The sequence below is a fragment of the Bombus flavifrons genome, chromosome 15 (genome assembly GCF_040668555.2).
Source record: "Bombus flavifrons isolate JBK064 chromosome 15, iyBomFlav1_principal, whole genome shotgun sequence".
NCBI classification, from domain to species: Eukaryota; Metazoa; Arthropoda; class Insecta; order Hymenoptera; family Apidae; genus Bombus; species Bombus flavifrons.
The window spans coordinates 5,199,210-5,209,748 of NC_138456.1; the positions used below are offsets into that span (position 1 = coordinate 5,199,210).

Sequence of the window (10,539 nt, forward strand, 5' to 3'; positions counted from 1 at the left end):
GGAAGCTGAGGGCCTGTAGAGCAGATAAAATACACGAAAGTGTTAATTAAGTACAAGAGTGAGCTTGAACCTCAGCTTTCCCAAACCTACCATTCACAAAATTATCAAATAATTGGTTACGCGATTCAATCGAACGTTTAAGTAGGTCTGTTCCGGTGTAACAGTTCCTAAGAAAGCGCATGGAGAAAAATTGGCAGTGCGCAATGGGCAGTGAATCGAACTGTTATTAAATACCTATACACTGGAATAATGAATAGTATCAGGGACACTTAAATGCTTCCTTTAAAAAATGCAATTTTTCAAACTGAGGCAGTCTTAGGTAAAGTAAAATGGCGATGTAATCCCAAGAAAAATACTGTTCATCGTTGTGTCTTGTTAAACCTTCCTTTTTTTCCCGATACGTTTAACCGCGATATTATTGACCAACTGGCGAAAAATCCTGAAACTCTAATAACCGGCGAAAATACAACCAGACATGTATAAAATTTTCCCTTCTACTGTGTTTTCTTTTTTGTCATTTTTTTCTTTTTTTTTTAATTCGCGTTCATTAAGAGTCTAGAAACTTCCTCGCCGGTATACAATATAAAAGATCTTTCTCATTTTTTGCATCTATTATGTGCTTTCTTTACGCTTAACAATTACCATAATAACTATTGTTGAATGGGCAATTAGTCGATAATTATATCTATATAGATAATAATACAACTTAATGGTAGTAAGAGCAATAATAGATATAATATAGCTCCTATAGTGGTTGTAAAATCATTATATGATCCACATAGTGGCCTTCCAGATCGTAGCAACAGTCATACATATATAAATGTAATCGTATAAAGTAAATAAAAACAGACTGAAAAATGAACAAAAAATGTAATAGAAAAGAATTCTTTTTTTTTTACGTACTAAATATACGCAGATAGGCCTAGAGTAGTCTGAACTGCTCTCACAACTTTTAATTGAGAAGCCAATTCTTTTTCCTTTCATTTAACATTACTTTAATTGCCTTAATTTAGTGTCGTTCCTTGCTCTCTCACGCTCTCTTTCTCTCTCCCACTCACTTTTTTTCTCGTTCGTTCTCTCTTTTTTTCTGAAAAAGGGTTCTTTACCCTCAACTTATAATACATATATAGACCCTCTCTAACTAGCTCACTACAATCCGTGGAGGTGTATGTTGCGTGACCTTTGCTTTATATATTTTTTATGTATATATATATAATATATAACATATTAATAATATATATATCGTAATGAAGATAGTAGGCATAGCCACTCGTGCTCGGATCACAGACTACTTGCTGCCGTACTCCCTTTGTACAGACAGTCTGGTGGACACTATGGCTTTTTCTCTTATTTAACGTTCCCATACGTTATTTTTCTTCGTGTTATATATACTACGTATACACGTATAGACATTCGGCCAACAATGAAATCATTAATTTTCATTTGTTTTTTTTTTACTTTTTTTTAATAAGTATTTTTTGCACGAATTTTGCATCTCAAATCCTTAAAACGCGTAGGCGGACCAATATTCAGCAGTCACCGGAGATATAGTTTTTCGATCATGAGATAAATTATATCCCTTACTAACGAAGATTCCACCGATTGCATTGAGATTCCCTTCGTCGTTTTCTTATAATTTGTTACAAATATACTATATATATATATGTATAGTAAAATAAATGAAATATACAATATTAATAAAAACAGATCAGGTTTAAAGGTTAGAGTTCATCATTTTCTCTTTTGTTACCATTTTGCTAACATCTGTACGTGTGTACGAGCGTATTTCGATACGGCCATGACATATAGACGTAAATACTACAGCCAGGATTAATTTATCCTAAGAAAAACTATCGCCTGACTAGCCTTAACGAAATCGCACGTATTTTTTTACGGCATTGTTATTCACATGGTGTGTAGATTTGTACATATGTAACGAGGTGTATCTGATGCATGAAATGGAGGCACTAGTCAGTGTTTCTGGAGAGATTGACGGGTCCTGGGATAGCAATGAGGAGGTTGTGTCAGCAGGCACTGGTTTCCTCTCCTTCGAGTGTGCACGCGACATTCTCTAGCCTGTGGGCTAGATGTAATTTACGACAGCCTGCGTCTGTCTCCAAGGCCTCTAGGATCTATGCAATATTCCATTAATTAAATTACCAATCAACAAACTAAAAATTTTAATAAAAAGAGTCAAGCTCTGCTTTCAAGATACTTACTTGTTCATAATACTTGCTGACATAGATGTAAAGTTCTTTTAGTGCTGCAATCACATCAAACTCATTCGCATGTGACGCACTCAGTTGTTGCATGGCACTAGACATTTCTTGATCAGTGATTTGTGGCAGTCTTTGTACATCTGTGTAAAAACGACCCACTTTCTCTCGGTAATGCGGTATGTCCTTGGCAAAGAGTAACTTATTCGACGGTGAATCTTTCCCCAGCCTGTGTTCCGTCATCGAACAAGAGTCCATAAATGTTTGCGCTATCACGGAGAGGCTCGAGTCAACCGTCGTGGACTTATTTATATCGAACATGAAGTCTGGATTCTTAATAAAATTCACCCAAAATCTAAGCGGCAAACTATTCGATTTCCATGCGTGCGGTACCTCCGAGTCAACGATCCCGTGTTGCTTCGCGGCATCGTCCAGGAGATCGAACAGCCATTTTACAGCACTGGGTAATGCTTCGTTCGCTGTTAGAATCGTATTCAAAAAATCATCGACGAACTTTTGAACGGTACCCTTCGTCGATAGTAATCTCGTTAAAAATATTTCAGGGATGGCTTTGTGTGTTCGTTCTGGATGATGATGCTTGCTACCGGTGAAACCCATACCTGGCGGATAGTGACTTTCTTCTATAGGCCTTACCAAATGATATAATCGTTGATTACCTCCATGACCGCTTTCTACGTCGCCGTTTGCTGTTATGATCGGCGGTGAATGTTGAGATTCGAAGTATAAACCGCTAACGGGATGATTGTACATTACAGGACTAATTAGATTGTGATTAGGTGTGGATGGAAGATGCGTGGACGAACAGTGATTCGCGTGACGATGTAGGTGATGGTGATGTGCATGGTGGTGAATGGACTGCTGCTGATGATGATAGTGCGATGGTTTACAATTGTGACACGGTGGTTTACAGGCGACGGAAAAACCATCGTTCTGTCTAGGAATCAACGACATCACTGCTGATTCTTTCACACCATAATGCGCCAACGTGTTTATCTTTTTCCATTCGCCGCTGCACTTTGACGTGAGATCCTCATCCTGAAGAGTTAAATGTCCGCCTCTACCGTGTCTCCATTCCAAATCTACGTCATGAACGGACGGCCTCAGTGAGAAAGGAGTATTCTTGTAGAGAGCATCTAGGATCTTGGACTTCACTTGATTTATAGTATCACAATCTAACACCTTGCACTGGATTTTCTCATCGAGATCATCTTGGACGACATGCAGAGTGACCACGCTGTGCTCAATCTGCTCACGGAGTAGCCTTTCTTCAGATAACGAGTATCTAGCGTCGTACGTAATCACGTCCACAGGACCCTTTTCTATCTGGTGCTTTATTGCCTTGAACAATAAAAATAGAGAGGAACCTGCATAGTCTTTAAGGTAATTGTACATACAAAGAGCCATCCAGTTAGTTAGCATCTTTTCTACCACGGATTCGGTCCTTCTAAGCATCAACTGAGGATGCTTTGTGTTCACTGCCTTTTCGATAAGTCTTAGTAAAAGATTCATGAGAATATCAGTTGCATACTCCATCTTACCCATCAGGACGACCATAAGTAATGATGCAACATTCACTTTATCTCTAATATTAAAGTCTTTCTGAGCCTCTAAGGTTTCGATGAACGTTAATACGAAGTATTTATTATTGATCAGTTGCTCGAACTGGATCATGGCAGCATCGTAGTTTGTACGAGACACATTACTACGTGATCTAGGATCATTTAATATAGGATGATGCGTAACACCAGGAAAAAATACTTTCATAATGTAATTCTTGTGGTCTAAAGTCGGAATACCGGACGACTCCAGATCAGCGGTTAAATCAGTCATATCGGTTTGTAGTTCAGCAAATGCTTGCTTACATTCCATCCTAACATTGCTTTCCAGAGTATCCATCTGTATCTGTATCCTTTTATATTCTCTCTCTGCTTGTGTACTCTTCCTTCTATATATTATTAACACTAAAACAAACAGAAACACAAGACCAAAAGTGCCAGCAGCTATTCCAGCAATTGCCTCTGGTGGGATCGGATAAGATTTAATCACTTCGTAGCGCAGATAACCAATGGGGAACCTTAGGCTACGACCCACACGTACTACCACCAAGGGTAAACCATTTTCAGTTTTAATTCCAAGTTCATCCGTATCAGCTGGTTGTTGATCAGGAGGAATGCAAACCAATTGAGTTAGAGCAAGCGAAGTCACGTTACATGGCATTGTACCGACAGTAACATTCACATCAGACTCGTCACTGGCAAAAATCAAATTTTCCCCCTCGATAACTAGTGTATCACCTTTATATAATTTAATGTTACGCGGAAAGGCAAGAAATTTCGGGTCTTCCACATAAAGTAAACGATTTCTAAGACTCTTAAAATGCTTTTCCAAATCTCGTACACTTTCCACATTGTCCATAATAAATGCTATTTTCAAGGATAACTGAGATTCCTTTAACTTTAATGATTGAGGTGGTGTGCTTTGGCTATTAGCAGTAGCACGCCCGTTACGTCGAAGAGTCATGAACCGCTTAGCAACACTAGGACTTGGGCATTCCATCTGCGTCGGGTTTAATACTGTACAAACAGTCCTATTTACTGGCAGTAGTTCATTGTCGAAGTATACCTCCATTTCTGGCTTCTGGATAGTATCTAGATTGGTGCCGTGAACGGTGATCATACGGCCACCGGAAGCAAAACTTGTCAGTGGCTTAATCTCCATAATAGTAGGATCATGAGTGTAGTTATAGGGATTACCAATTAAAGTGCGATTCGCACCGTCTATGCTAAGAGTCAGTCTGTCAATTCTTCTTACTCTATCGGATTTACTTGTTACACAAGTTAATCTGGTACTACTCGCTTGCGTGGCGTTAACATGACACGCTAATTCGTCTAGGTAGGCTGATATAGTACTACCAATATTTAAATACATTCCAGTAATGGCAAGTTGCGTACCACCACTTTGTGGACCAACTGATGGATAAACACCAGACAATCGTATATCCTTGTAATTAAATAACACTGCGCTTTCAGTGTAACCAGCGTCATTACCAACCACTACAGAGGCAGTATCCGTTGCTTCGTGTCTTCCTGTACGGCAAACGATGCGTACGGACACTTCATAGTCGACTAAAGTACATGGTGTATTACCAATATGTATTTTTCCATCCACGTCGCTTTCTTTCAACCCCAAATTACTACCTTCGATAGTGACCAACGTTCCACCTTCGATCGGTCCACTGAGAGGTTTAATCATGTCTATCCTCGGTTTCGGACACTCGGTGAATGGCGAGTGCAAGCAAGAATGCCGGTACACGCAACTATTACCGCACCAAGTACATTCGAAACGCGCATCTCTGGTCACGCAAAGGGAACAATCTGCGTGTTCGCGATGCGAACCCAACACTTCACACTTATAAAGGATGATAGTAGTCTTGTCCACGTGATGATTAATGTTCCAGACAACCGTTACCTCTGCTTCGTATTCACCAGTGACCGCCTCATACGAGTAAACTGTTTTATCACAAACTATAAAACGGCTGCTATCGACACGGGCTTGTACTTTTAAATTAGCACCCTCGATCGAGACGATGCATTGGAAACCACTGTGTCCTACTTGAGGATGCGGTAAATTCTCAACCTCGAGCACTATCTCTTTGGGTACACTGTTAGGTAACATCAATGGTTCCTGGCGTTGAACGAACTTTGGACAGTATTGTGCTCCGTGCGCGGCTAAATTTGCTTGATTCTGTGAACAAAAGTTATCTTTTTTATAACAATACTAAATTTTATTTAAACATTAATACACTTACGTTTTCTCCCGAAATGATACCCTGACAGCTTGTGTTATGTGTACATTTATTATCATATACACACCAACTACAGGCCCATTGAGATTTTACACACTCTGTACACACGGTATGCCTAGAGCAATCGAAGAAAGCGAAATTTCGTGAGACAAAATCTTTATTTGTTTCACTAGAGCGCACAGATAAAGGTACCAGAACATGATCGGCCCCGTCTGGTATATTCGGTCTTTCAAGTACGGGTGGTGTAGGACAAGATAATCCAAAGCCGGTCATTAGTGCATCTATAGGTTCGGCGTTACCAAAAACACATTTGTAATTTGCGCCTGCCGGTAATTCGGGTAAAGTTCTGATTGTTAAGTGAACGGTGGTCATTTGATTAATAGGCATACGATCTGGAAGAACTTGCTCGAAATCAATGCATTGTTGTCCTGTTCCTAAAGATAACCATCGTGGACTACTATGACTTGCTTTCTGACAATCTCCTCTAACTGTGCATCTAGAAATATACATTAATATTATTAAACAAAAGAAATAATGAAGAAAAAAATTAGATATTCACCTTTTTTCTAATGAACACCATCCACAATAAGGATCTTTCGCGTCTAGACAACTGCTGCAATTAGTATAACTACTGCAATGTTCAACTTGCACCTTAGAAATTTTAGAAGTCGATAAAACGTAAATATGTTCTCCATCTGGAGAAATCAAAGTATCAGGCATCAATCTGTTTCCTTTATCAATTACGATATTTTCGTAGACGAATGCTTCGTTTCCAGAAAGTAAAACTTTTTTCAGAGAACCGTCGTTAGTACCTAAGAATGCAACGGTATGACTTTCTGTATTAGCTATTGTTAGAGAGGTAATGAATTCATCAGGAAAATGTAAAATTGCTTGTCCCACAATCGGTGACATTCCGGAGATTTTCAAACCCACTTCACAGAAGTGCAAAATGTTGCCCGCTGTCTGGATAGAAAAATAAAGACACAACTCAATAAAAATATGCAATATTTCCAAATGGTAATATTTCAGTTCTTTAAATTTTATACTTACTCCTGCCGCAGGACATTTTCCATCTTGTATAGGACCACTGACATATCCCATGTTTCTATATTTAGTACTACCATTGAGACACATATGGATATTTTCAGTAAATCTTGTTTCAATCTCTTGCAAACTGTACACGCAAAGTGCTGACCGAGACAGCGGTTCGTTCGTGATTCCTCTACTTGGAGAAAATACAGAGACAAAAATGGGATCACCAACGGAAATACCCAATTGCATGGCTATATCACTACCAGCTGGTGCCACTTTCGCGTCTTGCACTAAATTATAAGATTGCGATTTCCCATCTCCTAAATTAACAGTACACTGTAGCGTCACTTCTGTATAACTATCATAATTTGGATCATTGATACAGCTTCGAGCCAATCTAGAGATGTAACCCTTTTCCTCTTCTTCAGGAAGATGAGACTGTTTTTGTACCAATACAAAATATGCATAGTTGTTGGCATTGAACCCATACACATATTTAACCAGGAAATGGTCTCGATATTTCACGTCGATGTATACGATCGACTGTTTATTGAACGTATACTCCGCGAACTCTAAATTGTGAAGATTTCTGCTAGAAATAGCAGGCACGTCATGCCTGTAATCTCCTCTATTAGTGAATGTAGTACCAACATAGAGTATATTCGTTTGTCCCCAAGCATTGTATTTTTCGGGCCCAATAAAAGCGTATGTAGAAGAGCTTTCATCATTTGCTGCTACACTATGGGGAATGAATTCCGGCTTAATAGATATGTTTGACATTTTGTACTTTTCACAAGCACCTTGAAGAAGGGAACCGCATGCAATCAGTGTTTGTGATTCAAGATCAGCGATTAATAGTTTGTTTACATTATCCATTAAAGATGTAGTTATGTCTCTGGAAGGACAGCCTGTTGCATGGCACTGGGGATTATCCAATCTTGGTCCTGAAAACAATAATGAATAACGATAATTTTTTTTAGTAATGTTTCCATAATACAAATACATATATATCTTTTATAAAATATACAATTCTCATAAAAAGAATGAATAGCTAACCTGTGGAAACATATTCCTCCAGTCTGAGATTAGAATCTAACTGTAAAAGTCTGTTGATGGCACCTGCATATAATCTTCCTGTTGCAGGATCTATAGTAAGGTGATTAAATCGAAGGGCACCTTCCCTCGTTGTATTTGGATCTAGAGGATAAAATCCATATCTTTGACCATCTCCCATAGGAAACTGTGTTACAATGTGTAACGATCTATTTTCTTGCACAGGTGGAGCAGTACTAGCAGGTGTATCTATGGCTGCAGTTACCAGTACCACCAGGAACCAGGTAGCAACAGACATGGATGAAAAGGATAATCGATGAAATGGTAGTAGCAGTTTAAGAGATAACACAGTAGGCGAAATGGGAAATGATACAAATCCCAAGAATCTCATGATGTGTAGGCAATAGTTGACAAAGCACATGCGCACACGCTATGCGTGTGCGTTTGTGCATGTACAAGTCTAGGGTAGGAAGCTTAGAAAATATAATAAGGGTATTTGTCCCACTGGTAGAAGGCCAGTATCAATATAGTACTACCAATTACACATGTATCCAGGCACCGACATGATGCACATTGCCTGGCACCTCTGGAACATTTCAAAACCACAATTACAATTAGTTATTTATTCTTAAAAAAATTTCACACATCCATAAATTTTTCACCAATATCTACCAATTAACCAAATAAAAAATTGTTCATAAAATAACATTGACTATATATTAAATTTTAAGAAAAAGTCTAATTTACATGAAAAAAATTAAGTAATTTTAGCATAATAAAACATTATAAGAGACAAAACGAAAATGTCGAAGACACATCAGGATATATCATTAAGACATTTCGAACATTCATATTTTGTCAGGTTTATGTTACTTATCTAAATACACGAACATTCACGATCAAGCCATACAATGATTAATTGTAATAATCGAGAAGTGAATTGTCAAAATGTAAATAATGTATCACTGACCGATTTCGATACTAAAACATTTCGATGACGATGTCAGGCTAGGGCAGATGGCTCCTCCACACTTTTTGAGTAACACCGATGCACGCACCGCCCTTCATTAGTACGAGCAGCATAGCTGCACTTGACAGTTAAGGCCAGTGTCTTTGCACAAAGGCAAGGATATTCTACTCCTTGTCAATAATCGTCTAACAAAACACAAACGTACTAAATTACTCAATACTCAATAATAAAATATTCTAGAAACTCATAAACATTCCCGGGAACACTCATAAAACACGAGAATATCCACGGGTAATTACTGAAAAAGGAAAAGGAATTACCTCCAGCATGAAAAAAGCTCGCAGCTTCGATTCGCTCGATCTGATATGATCATCAGTCAGCTCGTGTTAACTTTCCTTCTTTTTCCCTTGATTCACGAAAATTTCATATATACAGCGAATTAAAATAAAAGGAAACAAGTTCGATTTATCACGTAGAGTCAACCCTTTTCATGAAAAAGCCAAAGTGTATAACACGACTACACGATGGAATGTTCGTACGCCAGAGTCGCTACGACACATCGCGGATATGCACTCACTATGTCCTTGATACAGGTCTCTGATATAGTATCCGAACGATGAAACAACGAAACGCACGGTTTAGACTTAATGGAACTCCTTATTATCTCTTGTAGTAACGCGTAAAGAGTACAAATACCGTTTCGTTACTTGATAATAACACTAAACAGGGAATCGGAATGAGCCGCCATTAAAATTCGACCGACAGCGACAGGCTGCACGAGTTTAGAGCAAGTTGGGGGCCGTGGCTACGGCATGCGCCGCCGCTTGTTCATTATCTTTCTCTCTCTGTTCCTCTCGTCAAGCTTTTCCCACGGTTCAGTGTCTTTCCTTGGCTAGTTCTATCACTCTCTTCTTCCCAACTTTCCTTTTCTTTCTTACGGTTGTGTGTGGGATACTCTATCGGACTTACAGATGCCGCGTCCTCCCGTGGCTGAAACCCTGTACTGTTTACTTTAATGGTAAAAGCTAGTAAAACTAGTGATATGCTTTCGAACCATCAATCTAGCGATGAACATTCGAATCTCAATCTCGAAACGATTCCAAGCTTTATGAGACTATGGAAATACGAATCATTTTTAACATCATTGGAACTCTTAAGTCTTTCACTACATCCAACTTTTATCTTGAGTCTTTAAAGATTTCGGCACGTCTTGAAAGTCTTGGCAGGTTTAAACACTAATTATTACTGTTATATTACACTATACACCACTTATAATCCATAATAAGACGAAAATAAAAAATAACAAAATCACGTTGCAAACTTTGTTTTTTAAAAAATCGGGTTTGAAAACATGAATTTGCTTAATTCTAACTAGACAGGAATAGACAAGGAGATAATTCTACATGCGGAAATAAGTCGAAAATATAGAATAAGATATTTTT

The 10,539-nt window shown here is 38.5% G+C and overlaps 1 protein-coding gene across 2 annotated transcripts; it reads right to left on the bottom strand.

Annotated features, from left to right (window-relative positions):
• Nucleotides 1-502: 502 nt before the first annotated feature.
• On the bottom strand, nt 503-9,950 carry PlexB (plexin B). Of its 2 annotated transcripts, XM_069128812.1 has the most exons (8): nt 9,418-9,950; nt 9,098-9,282; nt 8,131-8,713; nt 7,093-8,018; nt 6,602-7,005; nt 6,046-6,538; nt 2,220-5,981; nt 503-2,132 (listed from the first exon to the last, which is right to left on the bottom strand). In XM_069128812.1, the coding sequence occupies exons 3-8, from the start codon at nt 8,546-8,548 to the stop codon at nt 2,025-2,027; spliced, it is 6,111 nt and encodes a 2,036-aa protein (XP_068984913.1). In that variant the 5' UTR covers nt 8,549-8,713; nt 9,098-9,282; nt 9,418-9,950; the 3' UTR covers nt 503-2,024. The 2 variants fall into 2 exon arrangements, with proteins under 2 accessions (XP_068984913.1, XP_068984915.1); XM_069128814.1 differs by lacking the exon at nt 9,098-9,282.
• Nucleotides 9,951-10,539: the final 589 nt, after the last annotated feature.